The following is a 25487-nucleotide window of genomic DNA, read 5'->3' on the forward strand; positions in this document are numbered from 1 at the left end:
CAGCATTTACAAGTTGTTTACTAAACCGGCGATTCCCTTAAAACTACACAGCCTTAATATACAAATTACTGCAGTCACTATTCTGTACAGAGATCACTATGGCTCATCCCTCCTGAGATGTCGTGCCCTTAGATCAGCCTCTGCTCTCCCTTCCCACACCTTCCCTCATGTGCCACCACTCAGCTCTCAACATCTATGAGTTCGATTTTTTTCAGAGTTCACATACAAGTGAAGTCATGACTGGCTTATTCCACTTGACATGATGTCTTCCAGGCTTATCTCTGTTAAAGTTATAAGAGTCCCTTCTTTTTAAAGGCTGACTGCTACTTCAATATATATGTGTATTGCATTTTCTTTGTCTAGGTGAATGGCACCTAGGTTGCGCTGTATTCTAGCTACTGCAGAAAATGCTGCTATGAAGATGGTATACAGACAGCTCTCTAATTGTCTGAATTTGAACTTGCCCTCATTTGCAGTCCTCTTCATGATCAAACAAATGTAATGGCCATAGTCTTATTAAGACCATTGAGTTCTCATTTCACAGTTTGGATTGATCAGATAATGATACTTGAACAAAATGAAAGGATTTTCCCAGTAACTTCATTGAGAAAGATTTCCTCCTCTGTCTGGGATACTATAGAAATCTACATTATCCAGTATAAAATAGGAAAGAAATTTGTACCAGAAATATAAGAAGAGAAAAATGTCATAGTCATTTTAGAAATGTCATTAACAAACATTGTCCCTTGGGGTGCAAGTGGGGGAATCAAACCGACCTACTGCCGGACTAGTATAGTGTTATATTGTCTTGGAGTACAGCCATGGAGATAACTGTAACTTGGACAGTAAGTTCCCTTGCAATGAATCAACTGTTTTGATTCTATTTAAATACAGACACATGTGTATTTAACCAGCGGTCTTATGGTGAACAGCAACAAAGCAGATCTTCTCATTTTCTCTTAAATGTTTTAGGAGTTGATACTGTTCACTTTTGTGACTCGTTTAGCTCTTGCTAGCCTTTTAGACAGAAAACACGGTGAATCCCTGTTTATTCTGTGTAGTCCTGGCTGGCCATGAGCTGGTGATCTCCAGTCACAGTTTCCCATATGCTGGAATTGCAGGTGTGCTCTGTACTACATGCCTGACTCTGTTCACCAGCTTAGCAGGGATCTCGTCTGAACATGTCCTGGCCCTCTATGATAGCAGGGATCTCATCTGAACATGTCCTGGCCCTCTATGATAGCAGGGATCTTATCTGAACATGTCCTGGCCCTCTATGATAGCAGGGATCTTATCTGAACATGTACTGGCCCTCTATGAAGGGACCTGCTCCTGTTTACATGAATAAAGCATCTCAGTGTTGAGGTTACATTAAGTTAAATGTAATACAGAACATACATACTACAATGTCACTGGCCATATATGAGCCATGGGACAGACTTGTAGTGAAATTTTATTTTGTAATAACTGATGTTTGTAAGCTTCTACTTCATCTGGGAAGGATATAGCTGTTCTGTTTAAAATTATACTGTGTGCTGTACTAGCCCTTATACCTCCGGCACAAAAAAGACCGACAGTATCCTCACACTGTCCAGCTGTAGGAAAGCACTCCAGTCCTGAGCCACATTCCCAGCCCTCATCTGGCCTGATAGCCATAGAAAACTCAGTGCTCAGGCAGAGAGCCAAATAATTACACAAAAAAACAACAAAGCACCTGCAGGTGAAGACTCGCCTAGAAAAACACTCCAGACACGGTTCCTTAACATCTCATCTTCCTGCCACATAAAGACTCTTAACATATGTCATTCGAAACACATGGCATTCTGGCTGACTGCTCTCTGTAAGTCTTAGGAGTAAACATAAAAACACCGATCTCCTACTGGAAGGGTGGTAACTAGAATCTACTACTAGATTCCTGTTAGTCCAGAAGATGCTCTCCTTAGGATGGGTACATTTTCTTTCTCCTGAAATAAGGATAATGTGGCAAAAAGATTTGTGTGACAACAAATAAGACAGAAGTCCAATTCTTGGAGGAGAAAATGTGGCATTTACCAACAGTTTTGGGGAGCTGAAACAACAGTCAAATGATGCAGTCCATGACATGGATCTGTAGCGTGTCCATGTCCGGCAGAACTTCTCCACATTTGGGGCAAGAGTGAATCGGAAGACTCCGTGGCTGCTGCTGTCTCCAGCTCATGTCCTCGGCTCCTGGGAATAAACAAGAAGCGACATGTGCCATCAGTTCCATCTAAGACCACTGTGGGCTGAATTTAGTAACAGAAGGTTAATGTGAGCATCTGTAAAACTTAGCAATCAGTATCTGTTGGATACAGATGTATAATTTGTACATCAGAGGAAATTATGACTACAAATACAGAGAATTCTAGAAATAGTAACTTATTTAAACTGGATCTCAAGTTCAAGGTCTGTGAAAACATAGTTTCAGTTCTAGGTACAGGTCAAGACACATTCTATTAAGAGATGGGGGGCTGGAGAGATGGCTCAGAGGTTAAGAGCACTGGCTGCTCTTCCAGAGGTCCTGAGTTCAATTTCCAGCAACCACATGGTGGCTCACAGCCATCTGTGATGAAATCTGGAGCCCTCTTCTGGCATGCAGGCATACATGGAAGGAATGTTATATACATAATAAATAAGTAAATCTTTTAAAAAAAGTAAGAGATGGATGAGACTAGAAAGAAAAGAAAGTTTCTTGGAAGGACACGCCTATTCTCAGAAGCAGACAACAGTCTCCTTTATTCAGTAGATGGTGAACCCTCCAGGATGTGCGAAAGTTCCACTCTCTGCTGGGATATCAGTGAGGTGGGGAAGTCAGGTGGAACGCAGTAGGCGCAGCCTCAGGTACAGAGGTTCAGCAGGTTTGAGAGGAGGGCCCCTGGCTCTCAGCAAGGCCTTGTTATATGGGGATGAAGCACCTCTCCAGAGGCTCTTGTACTGGTCCTCGGATGGCAGCACTCTGGCAGGTGGGAAAGCTGTGGGACTTTTAGAAGGTGCAGCTTATCTGAAGGAAGTAGGTCGCTGTGTGGTGTTGGGGCTCTCAGGTACCCTGCCCTTGCCCTCCTGTCTCTACTTCCTGTCCACCACCTCTCCACATGTTCTCACTGCCATGATGTGCCTCACAAAACGTAATCGAAATATATCCCAACTCTAAGTAGATCATGGATCAAAAAATTTGCCGTTAATGTTGAAAAGTGTTTCTGCTTCCAGGGCATTTCTCTGACCCGACTTCTATGGACCACATTTTTGGCTCTTTAGAGTCTAGACTAGTAATTGGTTCAGCACGCAAAGCATCATTTTTGGAGTAGGACCTTTAATATATGGCTGCTTCAAAGCACATTACTTGAATTTATGATATAAAAGGTTATTAGATGGCTTGTGGTAAGCAAATTTAGAACACTTTTATTGATTTATTTTATTGACTTTTATTATTTATTTTATTGCTTTATTTGTAATACTGAGGGTCAAACTAGGGCCTTAGGCATGTTAAGCTAACTCATTATCACTGTGGGTTGGGGGGGTATAGATGTTTGTACGCACATATGTGTGTGGGAATGCTAACCTGTGCATACATGTGTGGAGGCCACAGGTTGACTTCTAGTGTCTTTCTTTGCCACACTCCAACCTAACTTTCTGAGAAGGTGAGCCTTTCCTCCCGATGCTGAAAGTGCCTGAGACTAACATTTAAGTCAGGCTGTGTGCTATTTATCTCCTCTGTGCCTGCTCCAGGGATGCATATGTTTATTGTTTGGATTTATTTTGTGATTTAGGATTTTTATTTTTAATTACTATATACACAGATATGTAAAGTACTCATTCTGTTATTTTTTTTTCATGTGTGTTTGTATGTGTGCTGTGTGTGTTCAGGTGCTTGCAGAGACTAGAAGAGGGAGTCAGACCGCCTAACGCTGTAGTAACAGGCAGTTTTGATGGCCTGAAGTGGGTGCTGGGAACTGAACTTGGGTCCTCTGAAAGACCAACAAGTATTCTTAGCTGCTGAGCCATCTCTCTAGCTCCTTTATCAATTCATATTAATTATTCGGAACAGTGGGCTTCACTGTGATCCTTTCATATATGTTTATTGATCTTAGTTTTATTTTTTTTATTTTTTACTTTTATTTTTATTTTTTTTTTTGAGAAAGGCCCAGGCTAGCCTGAAGTTCTCAATCTTCCTGTCTGTCTCACGAGAACTAGGATTTCAGGCATAAATCACAACACTTGGCTACTAAACTTATTTTTAACTTATTTTCCTATCAACAGGCTTTGTTGAGGGCATGGGGAAGGAGGGAGGGACAGAGAGGAAATACGAAATGACGTCCATAGAGACTGCCCCAGATTCACCATCCGGGTTGCTATGTATGCTAATGTTTTGCTGCTGGTGGCCCCACGGTGGGCGCCACTGTCGATTGTGTTGGGTGGGTTACTCAGTCTAGGGGTTGTAACCCACCCTGCAATCAGTTATTCCAGGGTCTCGGAGGGGCACTACCTGGAAGGGAATGAGCTAGGATAGAAGAATGAGGCTAAGCAGATTTGTCAAAGCCTCCCTTATTGGGATCATGGTTGCTGCTTATATAGACCCTGGATGAGGACTTGGTGGGCAGGGCACGGGATCTCGCCATGTGGTCCCGGTCACGTAGGCCAGGTTCGTCAGGTAAGCCAAGAGGTTACATTTGGACAGGTAGGCCAAGAAGTCACAAGTTGCCACACCTGGTTCCCTGGATAGCTGGAGTGTGAGGCGTGTTCTGCTAACAGATAAGTTAATTGGGTGTGGGGCAGGTTCTCTCAATAGAACATAATTATGGGTGTGGGGTTCTCTGCAGGCTCCCCAGGGTGATGGTTCCTGTAATGATTTTTAGGGGGGAAATGGCTCGTGACAGTACCACGTGATCGGTTGTGTGTGATGGCTAGTTTTCACTGTCATCCTGCCATAATCAAGAGTCACGTGGGAAGAGCGAGGGACTGTCTAAATCAGCGGCCCGAGGGCGTGTCTGTGGGCACGTCCCGAGTCCTTTGATTAGCTGGGAAACCCACCGTGTGGAGCGCCACCACGGGGTTTGGGTCCTGAGTTAGGTAAGCAGGAGAGAGCTAGCAGAGTTCTAGGCAAGCGTGCATGAACTCTTCTCTGCTCCTGACTGTGGTTGCAGTGTGACTGCTTCAAGTTCCTATGGCCTCACTTCCTTGCAATGGTGAGTGATAGCCTACCTGGAAAGGCGAGTTGAAATAAACCCTCCCCTAAGTAGCTTCTTGTCGGGGATATGTTACCACAGCAACAGCAACAAAAGCTGGACTGAGTGTGAAAGGTACTTGGGATGGCCTAGTGCTTAATCATTTTTATGTCTGTGACATTTAGGATGACATCTTATTGGCGGAGCATTGCCATTAACTTTTTTCCCTAGTTACGCTATGTCTCTGAATTTTTTTTCCTATGTAGAATTAAGGATAATACTTCCCTTTTGATAATTTACTATAAACTACAGAACATTGTACCTGCATAGTAAATCTAGCACCATGCATTTTGACCTTGCCTTGTGTAGCATTCCATGAGCATCTGGGTTCAAGTTCTAAGTAAATGCACATAGAGGCTCGGAACGAGTGAAGAGGGTGACGCAGATCAGTGAACAGCGCACTAGTGCACTGCTGGTGAAGAGGCTGGGCTGGAATGAGAGGGTATTGGAGACTGGAATTCTGGGGAAATAAGAGGTGCTGTATTTTGATTAGTTTGATTTGGGATCCATTATATACAATGTAATGGGGTTTTCCCTTGAAAACCTAGCTCATGGGTGACTCACCTCTTTGAAGCAGGTAAGCTTGCTGGTCAGAGTCACTGGTCCTTGCCCCATGCCGGCTCTGCATTTCCATCAAGGACTGCCTACTGGGATCAAAAGCGACACTACTCTGATGCACTGTAACCTTGCAACAGGACACCATTAACAGCCAACAGAATTGTGAGGGTGGGAAAAGAGTCAGAAAACAGAGCTGAAGTTCATAAGAACCAGAGTCGACTTGAGGGTGACTTTAGTAGCAGAGTGGTTGCCTAGCATACACAAGCCCTGGGTTATCCACCAGTGCTATGGAGCCAGTACTATCCACCCTGAACTCAGGACTAAGCTGATATTCTCTCTCTTATTTATTTATTTATGAGACAGGTTTTATCCTGTTAGTATAGTCCCGGCTGTCTTGGAACTCAGAGATCTGCCTGACTCTAGGTTGGTGCCATCACTACCTGGCTCTAACTTGATACTTTTTTTAAAAATATTTTTATTTTATGACCATTGATATTTTGCCTGCATGTATGTCCTTGTGAGGGTTTTGGGTCCCCTGAAACTGAGGCTACAGACAGGTGTGAGCTGCCATGTGGGTGCTGAGAATTGAACCTGGGTCCTCTGGAAGAGCAGTCAGTGCTCTTAATCACTGAACCATCTCTCCAGCCCCTCTAACTTGATTCTTAACTGCTACTAATACCAAGACAGAATATGATACAAACACTAAGCAGGCCTTTGTAAAATCAGGAAATAGCCTAACTCTTTATTGATAGCAAAGTGGATGAGAGAAAAGTGGCATGCTTCTGGATCAAAATATTACATGGCAATTAAATATAAGAAATTATTTCACTTGCTAAGAGAAAAAAACAAACAACCCCCCCCAAAAAAAACCTCACAGGGCAGTGGTGGTGCACAACTTTAATCCCAGCAGTGGGGGCAGGAGGGGCAGAGGCAGGCAGATCTCTGTGAGTTCGAGACCAGCCTCATCTAGAGAACAAGTTCCAGGACAGCCAAGGATATACAGAGAAATCCTGTCTTGAAAAACCAAAACAAACAAAACCCACATTTTCTAAAATAAATAAATAAATAAATAAATAAATAAATAAAAAATAAAAAAAAGATTTAAATCTTCATCAAAAGTTCCAATCACATGAAATAAATAAAATTGCAGAACAATAGCTATAATGATCATTTTGCAACTTAAACACAGACAGAATCAATATTGTCTTCCTTAAAGAACACCATATTGCAAGCTGGAAAGATGGCTGAGCAGTTAGGAGCACTTATACTCTTATTAGAGGACCTGGGTTTGGTTCCTAGCACCCACACAGTGGCTCACAACTATCTATAATGCCAACTCAGGTGGTTGGATATCCTCTCCTGACTTCTGCTAGCATAAGGCATCTGTGTGGGGCACATACAAATATGCAGGCAAAACACTTATACACATAAATAAATCTTAAAACTTTGGCTAAAGATAGCATGCAAGGATTTGTGTGCATATTTGTATGTAAAAGTATAATACGGATGGTGTGGCTACTCACCAGATTCCTGGTTTTACAGAGTAAGCAAGGGGGGGGGGGTTGCACTGAAGGATGGGAAAACAAGAGAGACTTTAGCTCTGGCTACACCTCCCTTTGTTCCTGGGGTTGGTGAGACGGCTGAGCTGGCAGAGGCACTGCTGACAGCTTGAGTCCAGTTCCTGGGATCCACGTGGAGGAAGAAGAGAACTGCGTCCTGCAAGCTGCCCTCTGCCCTCTATATACAAACTGTGGCAAGCATCCATAGCCCACACAAAAATGAATGTAATGAAAGTTGTTTAAAGAGAATTTTAAAAAATACTTGAAGCAAATGACATAAACAGTTCATTTAGAATGGTACACATACCACTTGTGTTATTTTATTTTCTATGTAAACATATTTTAAAACCTCTTTCAGTAAGCCAGACATTTGGTGTATGCCTGATCTTCAGTGAGGCAGGAGGACGAGTCTGAGGTCAGCACATAGTGCATAGCAAGTTCTAGACCAGTCTGGGTTACAGGGTATGACCTGCCCCCAAACAAACAAACAAACAAAAGAAAAAATACGTTTTTGCTGGGTGGTGGTGGTGCACGCCTTTAATCTCAGCACTTGGAAGGCAGAGGTAGGTGGATCTCTGTGAGTTCGAGGCCAGCCTGGTCTACAGAGCGAGTTTCAGGACAGGCTCCAAAACTACAACAGAGAGACCCTGTCTCAAAAAAACAAAAAGAAAAAGGTTTTAAAGTCAGAATTTGGTAAGTATTTTTTTTAAACAGATAATTTAAGGCTGGGTAATACACTGGGATGCAGAATGTTATTTTTATAGCTTATTTCAAAGCAAGGGAGTTGGCCAGGTTCCTACAGGCTTCTGTAAGCTTTGCTCTGAGCTGAGCTATGTGAAACACGAAACAGATGAGGTGTAGGGAGAGCTTCTCTGATGCGAATGAGGACATGGGTTCTACAGCGGACCTCTGTGAGCACCGACCTGTCTGCCACATCTCCTCTTGCTTTATCTTACCTGCCTCCATCCTCAAAATCATTGTTCTCTTTCAGCAAAATCGCCAGCTGCAGGGCCAGCTGCTCCTTTTCTTCATGAATCTTCTCTCTCGCTGCTCTCTCAGCATGAAAATCTGAGCAGTACACCTCCATCTGTTAGAGGAAAAGGTAAGTAAGTTACCATGGAGATGAGCGTGGATTCAGCGATGACCTTGTCTGAGGTCAGGGTCAGTGCTGCACAGGTGGATATGATTTGGGAATGACACAGAGCCTTTTGCTGCCACCTGCTGTACTAAACCGTGGCTTTCCAAAGCCATTAAACAGTAGATATAAGTTGTGTGCATGTGGGTGCTTTAAATCCTGAGAGCCACCAAACTGAACTGAAACAAATGACTTAAGGAATACATGCATCATTAATTCAGTAAAATAGTATTCAGGAAAAGGAGATAGTAAATGGTTTACCAGAATGTTAGTCTTAAGATAAATTTAAAATAAATAAATAAATAAATACATAGTATTTGTTGAATTCCAGACATGTGAGGTCTTATGTTAGCTGCTTATTTCACCTCATCAAAAGTCCTCAAAATAGCACTTGGGAGACGGAGGCAGGAGAATCATGTGTCTATTCAGGTCTATGTTACAACTCCTGGGCTATACAGCAAAACCCTGACTTTAAAAAGTCCTGGAAATACGAATTCGCCATCATTTTTCAAATGGACTTAATAGTCCCCAGTCTTAGGAGAGCCTGGCTGAGCACAGCAGCACAAGCCTGTGATCTCAGTGTTGCAGAGGTCGAGGCAAGAGGACGTTGAGTTCTAGCCTCGCCTGGGCTACACGGCAAGACTGTCTGAAAAAGACATTTGTTTAGTTACGTCAGTGTTTGAACCTAGACAGAAGTCTTATTTCCTCGAACTCTCCATAATTAGGCCCTTTTCTCTGCACCTGTGGTCACCAGCCTCTACTGTGGCTCCATGATCTTTATGTCCTGGTCCTGAAAATCTTCTGTGCTCTCCTCTCACAAGGGGGCCAGCCTATGTAACTCAGGATGCTACAGAAGGGTGGTTAGTGGATTCTGAACCCAGCTCATAAGGGCACTGTGGCTCATGCCTTGCTCTCTTCTGGATCATGTGCTTTAAGGTCAGCTGTCATGCAATGAGCAGGCCTCTGGGAAGGTCCACACAGGGAGGGCTCCTGACAGCCATGTGACTGTCATCTTGGAAATGGCCTGCCAAGTCCATTTTTAGTGCAGCCTCATGAGAGACTCTGAGCCAAAGCGCCTCCCTCCCTTGCTGGGCTGCTCCTGGATTTTCACCTATAGAATTTGTACGTGAGACAACAAATGTTTGCTTCTTTTTGAGCTGCTATGCTCTGTCTGGGGATAATTTGCTATATAGCAAAGTAGATAACTAATACATTATGGCAATGGTTTCATTGTTCTCAAATTATAACATGGAAAAACCCATTTCATAGTGAATGAAAGTGATCTGAACATTGTTTTAATCTTCTCTTGCATTCTTTGCCTTGTTGTATTTTGAGACAATATCTCATTATGTAGCCCTGGATGGCTTGGAACTCCATATGCAGACCACTTGCAGTCATGGGTTTGTGCCACATGTCCTGCCTTCTGGGTGTTAAGATTGCAGAATGCACCATTGCACCTGGTGCCAAGGTTTCTTTTCTTTCTTTAAAAATATTTTTGTGTGTGTGCTCATGTGCTCACGTGCAGGCATGCACACGTGTGTGCAGTACCTACAGAGGTCAGAAGAAGGTGCTGTGTTCTCTGCACTGCAGTTGCAAGGGTTTTGAGCTGCCTGACATGGGTTCTGAGAGCTAAAACTGGATCTTCTGATCAGGGCTGACCTCACTCAGCTCATGTTCTAGACCATGTCTCACCTGAGTCCTGAGGACAGCCATGGTTTCCAGGTCCTCCTCCTGCTTAGCAATGGTCTGTTTCATCTCGTCCATCTGAAGCTGCTTGGATGCCAAAGCCCGCTCTGCCAGCTCCAGCTTTTCATGAAGTTCTTGCATCATCATCTTGTCCACCTTTTCTGCCTGAAAAAAAATAAAACTTCATTCTAGAAATGGCTCTGAGACGATACAGCCTACTTCAGAAAAAGAGAAAGGTTTACACTTAAAAACCGTCAGCTCTAGTGTTTACCTAGCAGTGACACTTCATTCAGGAAGCTGTAGTCACTTGTGACTTGTAAGTAATCACGTCCTCATTTAAAACAATTTCTTAAAAGGTAACCCTGAACGTAGCATTGTTCACAGTATATGAATTCAGATCTTTAGCACACATCAAATACACAATAACAACAAGCCCTACTCTGATGAGCTTCTCAGGCATGGATACTGCTATTTATCTTGTTACTTTAATTTTGTCAACACGTTCATATTTAAAAGGGATTAGGTCCTTGCTGGGCATTACGGCTCATACCTTTAATCCCAGCACTCAGGAGGCAAGGATAGGCAGAACTCTGAATTCAAGGCCAGCCTTGTCTATGTAGTGAGTTCCAGGCTAGTCAAGGCTATATAGAGACTCATTCTCTAGATAAATAAATGCTTTTTAAAAGCTATTAGATTGTAATAGTCTTTTCTTTGTTGTTTTGTTTTGTTTTTGTTTCGAGAGAGGGTTTCTCTGTGTTAACAGCCCTGGCTGTCCTGAAACTTGCCTTGTAGATCAGGTTGGCCTCAAACTTACAGAGATCTACCTGCCTCAGCCTCCCAAGTACTGGGATTAAAGGTGTGCCCCACCATGCCTAGCTCTTTTTTTTTTTTTTTAATGAAATAGAAAGGGCTGAGCGATTATCCAGTCCGTAGAGTGCCTGCTGTGTGCGTGAGGTCCTGAGTCCAGAGCCTCGGCCAGACGTGATGGTGACTCTTGTCTGCAGCCTTAGTGCTGGGATCCAGAGACAGGAGGGTCCCTGGCTTGCTGGTCAGCCAGCCTAGTCAATTGGTGAGCTTCTGGTTCAATAAGAAAGACACTCAAAATAAAGGTGAACTGTCTCAAAAAATAGCAAACATCAACTCTGGCCTCTGCATATACAAACCAGTATGAATAAGAATGCACGCGCGCGCGCGCGCACACACACACACACACAGAAAATGAAAAGAAGAAAAAACATATATATATACAATCTTAGCTACTCAGGAGACTGAGGCAGTAGGATGCAAGTTCAAGATCTGCTGAGGTAACTCTGTGACTCTGTAAGAGGTGAAGGGTGGAGGATGAGAAGTAGCCCAATAGTAGAACATAGCTTGTAGGAGGCTGTAGGTTTAATCCCCACTATAGGAATGAAAGAGGGGAGGAGGGATAAAAGAAGGGAAGGAGGGAGTGGTAACAAGCATTTTTTTTAATAAGGATATGAATTGAAAGACTTAATTCACAGACTTCATGGCCTGTAAATTTTATATCATGCTGGGCATTGTTATTAATTTAAATTAAATGCTGCAAATCCAGGGTTCCAAGTTCACTGCCAGCAGGCAAGATGCCCTTGCATAATTTCATTCAGCAGATGGCCATAGCCACCTGTCTCCCTGCACACCGTTCACATAGGAGCCCAGGCTCTCAGCTCTCCTCCAAACAGACCCCGAGAAATAGGAAAAGCCATGCCCTGCCTGGTGAACATCAGCACCGTCTCCATACACAAGCAGGAATAGCTACAATGATTTTGACATAACTGATAACTGCAAAGCGCTTTCTGAAAACAGACTGAGTTGAGGGGTCATGCATTTATTTACTTATTTATTTTTGTAGATAAAATGTTCAATGGAGGGGCTGGAGAGATGGCTCAGTGGTTAAGAGCATTGCCTGCTCTTCCAAAGGTCCTGAGTTCAATTCCCAGCAACCACATGGTGGCTCACAACCATCTGTAATGAAGTGTGGTGCCCTCTTCTGGCCTGCAGGCATACACACCAGACAGAACATTGTATACATAATATATAATTAAATAAATATTTTAAAAAATATTAAAAAAATGTTCAATGGATTCCATCCACCAGACTATGGAAGTCTATTTTTTCTCCATAAATACCTGTTTTCTGGTTAGCTCCTCAATTGTTTTCAGTGCATTATTATGTTCTTGAAGAAGCTTGTTGTGTGTTGACTGCAGAGTGGCTAGCCTGGATCTATTAAAACATGATATTAAAATGGAATCATGAGAGAAATGTCACAGAAACGCTTGCTTTTGTTTCCCCAACAGCCTTGAAAGCTCAAGCAGATGAATCTCTGCTTCCCCCAGCCCAGCACTGACTTTTCATCCTCCGTCTTGGCTTGCTCCATCTTGATTTCAGCGCGCATGCTCTCCACCTGCAGCTCTAACTTCTTGTTGTTATACACGAGCTCCTGCTTCTCCGTCAGCTCTGATGGCGTGGCCGAGTTTTTCCTCTCCAGAGCCTGGCACCTGAAAAGACGAATATTTCATGAGGAGAATCCAAGCTTTGCCACTCCCGTGGCGGCTTCTGCGCAAATCCCCAAAGGACTTAAAATACAGAGTGTGTTAGGGCTACAGGATTCATGGAGGCAAATAAAATACTTTGTTCTTTGCTTCCTACTTGCTTTTTGTTCTGTTTCCTTCTTCCTTGCTTCTTGCTTAGGTACCTTTCAGAGTTTAAAAAGTGTGTCTGTCACAAAGACTTGGATTTCTGACAAGGATTCAGTAAGAGGGAAGGAAAGCTCCTGAGTTTCTCTTAGAGATGAGAAAGAGAACTTGAACAGAATAGTAGTAAAACCAAATAAATGATAGCTCTGTGCAGGGTGTTAATGCCAAGCAATTCACTATCTCACAATACATTGAATATCACAATATATGCACATCATATGAACTCTGACAAAACTGAGGTTCGGGGAAGTTAAATTGCTTGACCAATATGACATCAACTTGGCTTGCTAGCTTTGACTAACACCTCTTTAACATTTTTATTTACTTGTCTGCTTTGTGTGTATGTGTCAGGGTGTGCAGTGGAAATCAAAGGACAATTTGGGGGAATCAGTTCTGTCCTTCCATCTTGTGGGTCCTGGGGATGGAACTAAGGAACTCAGGTTGTCAGGTCTGGTGGCAAGTGTCTGCTCACCGAGCCCCCAACCCCGTTTTACACTATTTAGTTCAGGCTGGCCTCAAACTACCAACCTTCCGGCCTCGGCCTCTCCAGTGCTGAGACTGAAGTACTGTGCCACCACTCCTGGCTGGGACGGCTCTCCTACTCCTAGGCCTACCTTAGTATTATGTGTTAGACAGGGCCTTGGCCATGCTAGGCAAGCACTCCAATCCATAAGCTAAATGCTCAGCTGTCAGATAGTTCCTTAAATCAAGAAAAACGAGCAAGGGCCGAATCATCACTAACTATGCCAGTTTTAATGACTCAAACGATTGACTGGGATGGGCCTTTTCTAAATGACCCCACCCGATTCTATGCTCATCAACCCACAGCTCTGTACAACAGTCACATAGGCCGGTGCTCTTCACAGCACAACCCGAGCCCTCCTGGGTGTCCTCATGACCCAGGTGACAACAATGGCTTCAGGCTTATACACCAACATCAAAACTTTTTTTTCCTGAACCATATTTCAGATAGGTCCCTGCTTTTCTTCAGTCAGGAATACAGTAACAAAACCATTTTGATATAGTAACACGCTTCATAAATCATGCAATAAAATGAACTGAATTATTACTTTTCTTGAAGTCTCTTCTTCATTAGCTCAGCCTCACTGAGTTTCGTGTGTGCCTCTTGAAGCTCCTTAAACAGAGATGTCACTCGTACGTTCAGTATTTCCACTTCGCTTCCAACCTATCACATAGACAAAGCCGGACATTCACATAAGAAACATCAGAGCAGACATGAACCGTGTGTGAGAAACAGCCCGCACCACTAGCATCCAGCTAACACTGATTGATACCCCAAATAGATTTAATTTGGGCAAAACCTCCTCAAGTGCCTTGTGGGACGAGCAGTCTTCTGGGTATGCTTCTATTTCCGTGTAGAGCAACTATCAGTCTGAGCATGCATGATAATGGATTTACTATTAAACCCCACCCTAATCATGCTTCAGGGATCAAAGGTCACAGAGATAACAAAGTGCAATCTTACTTATCTGGGGACAGACTCAGACCCTACTGTCTTGCCTACTTCTGCTTCTAGTTCATGTTATTGTTTCTGTTATACAGCTTTTTTCCTGGAAGTCTGCCTATTGTTTCAGGACAGCTCAGAAACGTCAATACTTGCCCATAACTGTTGGTTCATTTCAGTTAATGGTGTGCTGTTCCGCAGAAGAACTCTCTTCATCTACGTTCGCTGTGTCCCCTCTCCACCCAGCCCTCTGTCCCACCGCCTTCCTCCTTCGTTTCCCTTTTGTAGCCACGCTGGTCTGGAACCTGCTCTGGAGCATAAGCTGCCCTCAAACTTGAAATCCACCTGCCTCAGCCTGCCAGGCACTGGGATTAGAAGGGTGTGCACCATTGTGTCAGACGTCGAAATGTTCTCCATTGCCTTAAAGTAGGGACTCAGAGTCAGGCAAGGTGGTGCACATCTGTAATCCTAGCACATCTGAGTCAGGAGCATCAAGAGTTCCTCTCCAGGGCTACATTGTACATCAGAGCTTAGCTATGGCTGCACAGTAAGATGCTGTCGTTTCCTGACCCACCTCCCGGGAAAAAAGGGAAGGAAGTAGCAAATAGTGTATGTGTGTGTGTGAGTGTATAAGTCTGTGAGTGTGTATGTGTCATGTGTATGTGTATTGATGAATACAGTGAACAAAAGGATCCTTTATGCTTCTCTCTTAAGGACTTCTCTGAGTACCATAACTTCCTAGCTTTGGGAACTATTCCCAAGCTTTAGACTTTTCAGGCTCAAAGGCATATCTCTGAGTTACCATACAATGCTGAATATATATATTCAGGAACATTTTTTTTCATGCCAACTTCCTTGTTCCTACTAGTGAAGCAAGATCTTCCAATTCTAAAAGTTTTAGAGCCCTTTCCACAAATGATCTCATCAAAACATAGTCAAAATGTCTTTTCCATGTGGTAGGCTTTGTTGGCTTAAGGATTTAGGGGGTAATATCAGTCAAGAAGAGATATGCGTGTTTCATGTATTACAGATTGGAATACATCTTACTGTGATTGATATGGAGTTCAAACCCAGGATTAGGAAATGAAAAAAAAATAGAAAATATCCAGTAACAAACAGAAAGTTTCCATTTCTAAAGTAAACAGCACAACATAAAGCTTGAACTCACAGCTACATCACCAATGGGGGTGTGATAGTTTCATAGTAGTGTTATACCCACACTTTCTGGCTCTTTGTCCTCTTCACCCTCTTCTCTCCTCCCCTCTGTCTGGGTCTCAATCTCAGAACGGTTATTTGCTTTCTTTTCAAACTCTGAAATTCTGAAAAACAACAACAAGAGAATACAGAAAAGTTTGACTTTCTGCAAGAGGGTCAGCATTGTTGAAGCACTCCAGTGGGCACTCTCTGATGTGGGAGTGATTTCTTATTAATAAAGAAACTGCCTAGGCCCATTTGATAGGCCAACCCTTAGGTAGGCGGGGAAAACAGAACAGGATGCTGGGAGAAAGAAGCTGAGTCAAGGAGTCGCCATGATTCTCCCGCTCCAGACAGACGTAGGTTAAGATCCCCCCTGGTACGCCAGCTCGTGGGCTACACAGAATATTAGAAATGGGTTAGAACAATATGTAAGAGCTAGCCAATAAGAAGCTGGAACTAGCCGGGCCAGGCAGTGTTTAAAAGAATACAGTTTCCGTGTAATTATTTCGGGCATAAGCTAGCCATGCGGGTGGCCGGGTGCCGGGACGCAGCCCTGCTGCTCTTATTTCAACAACTCTCAAAGTCTGGAGAAGAGAGGGGTTTTCAGTCTCTTTGTATTGGCCTCATTAGCAGTGGCCGTGTTCTCTATCCTAAGCTGGGAGAACTGCTGTGACTGAGGATAAGTACACACAGAACACAGCTCTCTCAGCACAGGTGAAGCCAAGAGACTGCGGGTGAAGGTGGCAGACTGGCTGCCACGACAGTACAGGTCTGTAATCTCAGCTCCTGGGGAATCTGAGGGAGAAAGCAGAAGTTCAGAGGCTGCCTGGGTGACCTAACAATTGCTGTCCAAGGCTAGCCTTGGCTACTTCAGAGGACCCCGAATCAAAACAAAAAGTAAAACGAGAGTGAGGGATGTGGTAGATTGCCTAGCATGCCTATGTCCCTGGCTTAAGTCTCCTATGCTTAAGTACACACACATAGTAGGTTCCGTATATACATGTAATTCTTCTCCCACTACAAATCCTACAAACGTAACTTTCAAACAGACACAAGCCTACAGGAACAAAAAGACAGCAGCAGCAACAATAAACGTTCCTGTACAGAATGAGTAGGGGAGGGTTAGTGTTCTAAGAAAGCTGGACCCTAAACCAAGAATAGGGAGGGCCAAGGAGTTACCTGTGTCATACTGCTGAAACTCTTTATGGTTTGGGAATTGGGGATATTGTGTGTATCCACAGGATGGGGGGGACAAATAAAGACAGCTGGAAATGATAAAATAAGGGGGCTCAGGATGCAGACATGTTTAGCACAGTTGAGGGACTGGTTTCCTACCTAAAGGAAGGGAATTTACATTAGACAGATGAAGCCCTGGCCCTCTCCTTTTCATGTCAAGAACCCCACCATCTAGAAAGAGATTATCTAAGCAGGAGATGGGAGGCATTCTCTGGAGAATTGGACTAGGGACAGGCAAAACATTTTAAGGTTTTCTTTTTTTTTTTTTTTTTGGTTTTTCGAGACAGGGTTTCTCTGTGGTTTTGGAGCCTGTCCTGGAACTAGGTCTTGTAGACCAGGCTGGTCTCGAACTCACAGAGATCAGCCAGCCTCTGCCTCCCGAGTGCTGGGATTAAAGGCGTGCGCCACCACCGCCCGCATTTTAAGGTTTCAGACACAGCCTCACCAAGGAAATCCCCAAGTTGAGTCTTTCCAAAGCTTCAAGTAGCTTTGAATTCTCCTCCTTGCTAAATCTAAGCAGCCAAGATCACTAGACATTTGAGGAAAACCTTGAAATAAAACATATTCTGCTCTGAAAATAGAACAAATCAGTGTAAAGGAGAGATTATCATTAATATCCCTAGAGACCCAAGACATTATATATATTCACTAAAAATTAAACAAATCTACCCTAAAATGATGGACAAGAGTGAGCAAGAGAACACAGATAACAGAGGAACACAGGTTAAGAAAACCACATGATTAGTCCTATCTAAAAATAAAAGATGATAGCAGGTTTTTTTATAAGTGAAAAAGGACCAAGTTAAGACAAAATCCCCACATTAATTGAGATTGCTTTGTAAGGACACAAGAGCAGGAGTCAGGAGAATGAAACTAAGTGAAAAACAGCTTCCAACTAAAACAGACGTCAAATTTCAGACCCTGCAGGGGTGAGGAAAAACAGCACCAAAAAGTTCTATACAAAAAGAGTCAGAATCAGAAAGGCAATGGGTTTCTCAGCAATAAAAATAGAAGTACAATAAAGGAATGATTTCAAACTTCACATGGAAAACAATCAGCCCAGAGTTCCCTATTTATCCAAACCATTGGTCGAGTATAAAGACGGACGGAGAGGCAGATCTCAGAAAATAGTCTTCTCTAATATTCCTTCTCAGTAAGTCAGTAGAGACGTAATTAAGAGACTGGGAAAACTTGGAGATACAGTTATATAGAACACCACCTCCAAAACTCAAGATGAAATTTTTGGGGTTAGAGGATTTTTTAAAAAATTGAATAAAAACATAATTTATGAGGAAATATATAATATGATCCCATTTAAGTTTATACCACAACAGACTGGGATAGGTACATAGAAAAATCTGTCAGAAAAAGGAAGCAACAATTAACATAAGATTCAGAGGAATTGGGTGTGCGTGTGTGCATATGAATACAGAGGTCAGGAGAGGGCATCAGATAGATCCTCTGGAGTTAAAGCAGTTGTGGGTGCTGGGGACCACACTTAGGTCCTCTGTAAGAGCAGTATATTCTCTTGACTGCTGAGCTTTGTCTCCAGCCCTTTATGTTGACACTCAGTTGCCATGGCACTGTAGCAGCCCTGCCCTCAGGAGAGCTGTCATCTCAGGAGTGGGTTCCTAATAAAAAGGCTCGGATAAAAACTTGACTGTTTTCTGTTGAAAGCTTCCAGTACTGCAGGCTGACTACACTTCCACAGTTTCTAACCCACTCTGTTAAAGGAGCAGAAAACAGACCAAGACATTAAGCAAACGTGTAAATGACTGATTTTGCACTGAGATATAAAAAGTATAAGAGGGAAAAGTGATTGTTGCACAGTGCATGGCTCGACTGTGAGCACACACATACATACATGCACACGTGTATGCCTAGATGCTCAGCAACATGAACACTGGGTAGTCATGTGACTAATGCTTCAAATTATTGATTTCAGCTGCGAACAGGAGTTAGCGAAAGTCCAGAAATGCACGTACTGTGTTGATGATAGTTGTGCAAGACAGCTAAATCTTCCTCATCCATACTTAGAGGTCAATATGTTATATTTAAAACTTTCAAAGAAAATAACAATTTAAACCTTATCCATGAAGGCAGCTACCAAAGGGACCAGATGGGCTGACAGTGACCGAGAAGCAGGAATAGTGTGGGTGGAGGGGCTGGTCAAAGCACTGCTTCTCCACGGGAGTCTGGAGAACCACTCTCTGTCATTTTTGGGTTACAAGCTGTCCACCTTAATTGGTATGCAGTGCTGTCTCTCCGGCTGGGCCTTTTCGGTCTGTTCCATGGAAGAGGTGCCAGATGGCACAGGCAGGAGGGTGGGCTTATTAACACCATAGTACCGTTCATATGTGACACAGGTTTTAATCTATGTTTGGATTACAAGTTATCTTAATTTTCTGGGGCAAATACTCACTTTGAGTCATCTTTCCCTTGCTATTTAAACAGGGGCTACATCTCCTAAGAACTTCTTTCTCCTTACTGACTTATTTAGAGAAGTCAGCTGTGGCGGTGCACACTTTAACCTCAGCACTCAGGAGCCAGGGCAGGTCGATCTGTGTGTGCTCAGCAGGGTTTATTACAGCATAGTCCAGGCCAGCCAGGGGCTACATAGTGAGATCTTGTCTCAAAAAAAAAAAAAAAAACCCACTGAAACAACAATATAACCCCAAATAACAAATCAACAAAACCAAAATGATAGAGAAAAGACAAAAATAAAAAGCCCTACAATGACATGAACCACGAAAGCTGTACACACCCCAAAGAAGACAGAAAGGCAAACCTACTACCATCCCTTTCCCCCATATATCACCTAAAAGTGTGTTTTTCTTAAACTTAAATGTAGAACACCTGTATCCCTGTTTCCAGTGACCGGGGAGAAAGGCTAAAAGCTGGCCTGCTTATTTCAGAAAAACACAGGGTTGGTGTTGGAATGTGTTTGTGCCATAACCAGTTTCAGTGTGTGCAAACCAGGCTGGGTGGCCACATGTCCATGATGTGTGCTGGCTTTAGTCCTGCTGTGTCTGAGAAGCACCCACTATCCTGGTACCATGCAGAGAATAGGAATCTTTGCAACTACTTACTGGCTTGCCCTGTTAAATACTGAGAGTCATCTGGGTCACAAGAGAGAAGTTTAATGTCATCAAAAAAGGAACCTTTCTAGGATACTCAGGGTTGGGTGTGCCCCTCTAAAGAGCCATCTATATCTTCCAGTATCTAGGGAGAAAGCTGTGTTTTTGTTTGTTTCGTTTGAAAGCAGGAAGATTAGGAATATATGATTAGCCAGCTGCCAGGCTTATACATCTTCTATTTGTTATTCATCAACATTAAGGACAGAGTCCCGGCATACACAGCGTTGTAGATGAAGCTCATCACTATGCTGAGTGGAAGAAGGCAGTCACAGACCAGTGCTATATTTGTCCAGGGCACAGAGATCTCCAAAGACAGAGAGTTGGTTATTGGGGAAAGCAGGTAGTGAATGCTGAGGGGAACTGACTCTTTATATGGGGGGGAAATAGTCAAGATTACATTGTGGCATTGGGCATATGGTCATGTGACTAAAAGCCTTGGAATGTATACTTTAAAGGGTGATCTGCATCTTATCTTGTGTTTTACTAAAGCCATTAATCTTTCATATTAATAGTTCATACCTTTCTTTGGCTTCTTTGAGGGCGAATTCAAGTCTCTCCACCTTTTGGTTTCCTTCCCTTAGGCAGAGCAGGAGTTGTCTCACAGTTAATTCCTCAAACTCCACACATGTCCTGGCATCTTCTGTAGATTTGGTCCTAATAAGACATCACCAGCACATTCAGTATGGAAGTTAAAAAGGTTTTAATCTCAACAAAAATATCAAGGATAAGAACAGAGAAGTCCAACACAGCTGAAACCAACATCCTCCAATTAATTCTTAACTGCCCCAAGCACGGCTGATCCTGTGGACACTGTTTAATTCTTCTTTGCACGCTGGGAAGGCTGTGGAAACTAACATAATGCTTCACAGAAGCTAACCTCATAAAGCGAGCACTCACTCCAGAGTTAGTGTCCACAGTGGCTGGAGGTGTGGTGATCCCCAGAAAATCGGTTTCAGAGTGGACTGCAGATTAAACTATTCAGGTCCATTCAAACCACTGCCCACTCCATCTTGGCAGAGACTATCATCTCTGTGAGTCAAGTGAAGAAAAGCCTTTCTGGTTTTGGTTTCACACAAAGCAGAGGCATGGAGACACTAATGTCAAATGTTACCTGATCAAGAGACACAGTCACAACAAACAAGCATCTGTTACCACCACCCAGTGACAGGATGGTCAGAGTGATGACAAAGACGGCAGGGATGGCAGCTAGTCTTTCGGCCATCTGCTAGGCTCACATAGCTAACAGCCAGGATTCAAGACTCCAAAGCTGGAACTCTGAGCCTAGAAACCACTACCAGATCCCTTACCAGACTCGTACAAGGTAAGAGCCATGGGTCTGAAAGAGGAAGGAGTCTTTGCATATGGAAATAAATGAAGAGGAAGTGGCTTAAAAATTACAAACACAGTTTTCTTCCTTCCCTCTACTTCCAGGAAAGTCTTGATATTAAAATTAGCAATTTGGGGAAAGTTGCATTTTAAACTAAAAAAAAAAAAAAAAGCCAGTAATAACATTCATCTACCGCAATTACTCTGGTGGAAAACTGTTGTATTATTTACATTCTCTGTCACATGAGAACATAGGGATAGACAAAAAAAAAATGTTGCTACTTTGTGTCATTCTCTAGGCACATTTATCAAGTGATAGAAAAAAATGGTTTTAAAAGTCTGTGAGGTAGGACACCCAGAGGACTTCTGAGCAAACTGACAAGCAGACGGACTGATGTTGCGTGTACACGCGCAGAGGATCAGTGGACCAGCAGCTTTGGGGAAGACTGCCTTCAGAACCAAGTTCAGTGCCTAGATCTGCTGCTGCCTCGGCTCAAAGGCCGGCCCTCCCAGTATGTGTCTGCTCCCTAGAACCTGCTTGGGAAACGCAGGTTTGAGATTGCCTAGGTAAGTTCCCAGACATTTTTGAGGTTGGCCAGATGGCTTAGTAGGTAAAGATGTTGCCGTCAAGTCTGATGGCCTGAGCTTGATTCTCAGAATCCACACAGTGGAGAGAACGTATTTCTATAAACTGTGTGCACATGTGAGCCTCCACATGTGTACTGTAGCATGTTCCCTCCTCATCATGTACATACACACTAATAATAAGTTAAGGAAAAAGATCGGGGCACTTTCAAGAAATGTCCCAGTGATTGACAGCTATCACAGCCTTTGCCTCAGTAACCAATACTGGTTACTGTGGCTTATTACAGTCAGGGAAGAATAGGAAGAGAAAGCGTACATCCCATTTAAGGAAGCCTGTTTACTTCAAGTAGCTCTGACAAACAGAACTGCAGACTAGGAATTATCTTTTTGATTGAGGATAAACTTGTTTACATTTAGGATAGAGAGGAATTTGCTTACATTTCTAAAAGAGAGGAAACAGCTCTGCAACAGAGGGTCAGCACTTGTTAGCCTTAAAAAGGCACCAGACATTGTTTTCATTCCCTGCTAGTTTGGGCTGCAACATTAAATGCCATTGAAAATGAGCATTAGCTCATGGGAAGCTGAGGCAGAGCAGTTGCAGGTTCAGATTAAACCCAGCGAAGACCCTGCCTCAGAAAACGTTACTTTTCTTCAGCCCATGACGCCTGACCTCCAATGACAGGTTCAAAGTGACGCGGTTGCCCCTTCTGCGCCCCTGAGAACTCTAGAGTTCGATCACCTACATGCTGAAGAAGTCTGGTCTTGTAGGTACAGGACTGTTCTTTAGTTCCTTCACTGCCCCTTCAGCTTCTCCTTCCTGTAAAAGCAGAGATGAAAGGAACTGAATACAACAGACTTGCAAGACAGATCTCTTTTCAAAAGAAAAAAACAGGAGTCCACCCAAGGAAAATACTCGGCTTTTGTATGAGAGATGACCTAAACGGGGTCACTCAAAGGAAACAGAAAGCACTCTCCCCTGGGCCTGCGTGCCCTGGCAGGATTACACACACTTAAGCTAAGGCATAACAGTTAAGCTCCTGCCACACTCAAACCAACTTCATAAACACGTGCACGAGGCTTACAAAGCAATCGTTTGGCTAAGGCAGCTACCGTTATAAATTTGCCTGCACCACTGCCTGTTAGGGAACCAAAGCCTAAGGACTTAGACTGACAGGATTTGTGAGCTGGTCATGTCTCAACAAGCTAATGGAGTAAATCTTCACACGGGCACACAGATGGCTCGGGAGGCTCCGACTGTGCTCTTCCTAAGCCACGGACAGAGTTTCCCAGCTCACAGCAGCAGAGTGAAGCACATCCACACTCACAGTGATTTCACTCGTCAGGGAGAAGAGGCCGCATTTGGAAACGTGACAAAATGTCTGTGTTTCCTGACGTTCACAGGAAGAAAGCTAGATCTAACTTTGCGTTTCAGCCACTTGCAGAGAAGTAGACTTTTCAAGTCATCATTCTGGGCACCTGAATGCACCTCAAATTTAGGGGTCATTTTCCAACTGGACTGATCTGTAGGGCAATTGGTGAGTCCCAGGCTAACTGCTCCAGATCTCTCTCGTACCTTAGGGGTCTTGCAAGCTGCTCTCTGGCCTTATCTACAAAGTGCACTTCTCTCCTTAATCGCTTTTCCTACATCGGATATGAACTCTGACAAACGGAATGTCACTTCTATTACAAAGGATTTTGTCTGGTGTAGTTTTTACCCTCAGTTTAGGCATCTCTCAACAGCACTGAAGGAGAGATCCCTCTGATGCTTATCCACCTGCTTTCTTCCTGTTATGGGGCTGAGCACACCCAGATACCGTCAAAAGCGACACCCCACACGAGCTCAGTGCACACTGCCCCATTTGGCCAATTCACTTGGGTTGCACAGAATTTAAGTGTGATAGCTCTGGCTTCAAACTCTGTCCTCAGAAGCCAAGTCATGGCTTCTAGCAAGGAGGTAAAGAGCAGATCCTCCTCCGTCTGCACCCAGAGTAACTGTTCTTCTTGCCTCCGCCCCAGCATTTATCTTACTGTTGATTATATGTATGTATGCACTGGTGTGTAAGGAGCGCAGGTGAGTGCAGGCACCATCTGAGGACAGAAGAGGGTGTCAGTGCTCTGGGACTGGAGCTAAAGACAGTTGTGAGCCACCCAATGCGGATGCTTGGGATGCAACTCAGGTCTGCAGGAGGGGCAGCTGTATTCTAACTGCTGGGTCTATCTCCAGCCACCACCCCGCTTTTTGAGGCAAGGTTTCCTGTTCCACAGGCTGGCCTTGAACTGGCTATCTAGTTTAGAATAACCTTGAACTTCTGCTCCTCCTGCTTCTACCTACTGAGTCCCAGGACTACAGGTGTGTGCTACTACACTTAGTTTCTGTGGCACTGAGGATGGAACCCAGGGTTTCATACATGAAACATGAATGGCCAGACTTATATGGCTAGTCCAAAGGAAACTACGATTCTCCAAACTACAAAAGGTAGCCGGGCGTTGGTGGCGCACGCCTTTAATCCCAGCACTCGGGAGGCAGAGGCAGGCGGATCTCTGTGAGTTCGAGACCAGCCTGGTCTACAGAGCTAGTTCCAGGACAGGCTCCAAAGCCACAGAGAAACCCTGTCTCGAAAAATCAAAAAAAAAAAAAAAAAAAAAAAAAAACAAACTACAAAAGGTAGTGCGTGGTCTAGAAATGACAGTTGGTCCAGTTCAGGCTGGACTGTAGAAGGATCTCTGGTGGTTAGAGAAAAGCCAACACTCCTTAGGAACTTGTGAACCGCTGGCAGACATGCCCTTGGTTGACATAAACCTATAGCTGCACATCAAAGCCCATGCCGGCCTCCAGGTTCCTACAGCCCCTACTCTCACTGCCTCATGCCTCCCTCTCACCCTAAACTCCCAGGCCTGTCCCCGATCACTGACTCCCTTCCCCCAGCTCCTGGTCCTTCTTATAACCCAAATGATTCTTCCACGCTGCTCCCCACTCCCACCCCAGCTTCACTTGTAGATATCCACATCCAGTTTGTTTCTTTTCTCTTTAAGACAGACCCTTCTAGATGCCTCTGGATATTTTCTCTCTTATTCACAATACAAATATCCCTCCTAATAACAGAGTAGCCATTTTGATGGTTTCTTTCCTGTGCCCTCACCTGCATCCAGGACAACCCTTGTTCGGGGCTATACACTTAAACAAGTTTCCAACCGTGGCCTCTCCTCCCTGAGTGACGTCACTGTGAGTGTGGATGTGCTTCACTCTGCTGCTGTGAGCTGGGAAACTGTCCGTGGCTTAGGAAGAGCACAGTCAGAGCCTCCCGAGCCATCTGTGTGCCCGTGTGAAGATTTACTCCATTAGCTTGTTGAGACATGACCAGCTCACAAATCCTGTCAGTCTGAGTCTTTAGGCTTTGGTTCCCTAATAGGCAGTGGTGTAGGCAAATTTATAATGGCAGCTGCCTTGGCAAAATTTAATAGCCAATTTATCTCTGTGACTCTGTTACTCCTCATTTGGCTGAGCTGTGTTGACAGCAAATTGTGGGTAATTCTTTCATGTCTCCCCAGGAGGCTTGCTTGCTTAGCATGTTTAATTTGCAAGCAAGCACTCTCAACAATTAAGCTATACAACCAGTAGATTTTATCATTAAAAAGTATTATTATTATT

The 25487-nt window shown here is 43.8% G+C and overlaps 1 protein-coding gene across 3 annotated transcripts in view; it reads right to left on the reverse strand.

Annotated features, from left to right (window-relative positions):
* Optn (optineurin) overlaps positions 1–25487 on the reverse strand; it is a 42863-nt gene continuing 17376 nt past the window's right edge. For 2 of the 3 annotated variants that reach the window (XM_050150492.1, XM_050150493.1), the window contains 10 exons: positions 22582–22655; positions 20447–20581; positions 15577–15676; positions 13963–14078; positions 12545–12694; positions 12326–12419; positions 10185–10343; positions 8314–8444; positions 5805–5887; positions 1–2208 (listed from right to left, as the gene is read on the reverse strand). In XM_050150492.1, the coding sequence (XP_050006449.1) occupies positions 2081–2208; positions 5805–5887; positions 8314–8444; positions 10185–10343; positions 12326–12419; positions 12545–12694; positions 13963–14078; positions 15577–15676; positions 20447–20581; positions 22582–22655 (1170 nt within the window). In that variant the 3' untranslated portion in view covers positions 1–2080. The remainder of the gene's footprint in view (positions 2209–5804; positions 5888–8313; positions 8445–10184; positions 10344–12325; positions 12420–12544; positions 12695–13962; positions 14079–15576; positions 15677–20446; positions 20582–22581; positions 22656–25487) is intronic. The other variant, XM_050150494.1, reaches the window with a different exon arrangement.

This window comes from Alexandromys fortis, unplaced genomic scaffold, assembly GCF_014885135.2.
Source record: "Alexandromys fortis isolate MF-2015 unplaced genomic scaffold, M_Fortis_MF-2015_v1.1 scaffold_69, whole genome shotgun sequence".
NCBI classification, from domain to species: Eukaryota; Metazoa; Chordata; class Mammalia; order Rodentia; family Cricetidae; genus Alexandromys; species Alexandromys fortis.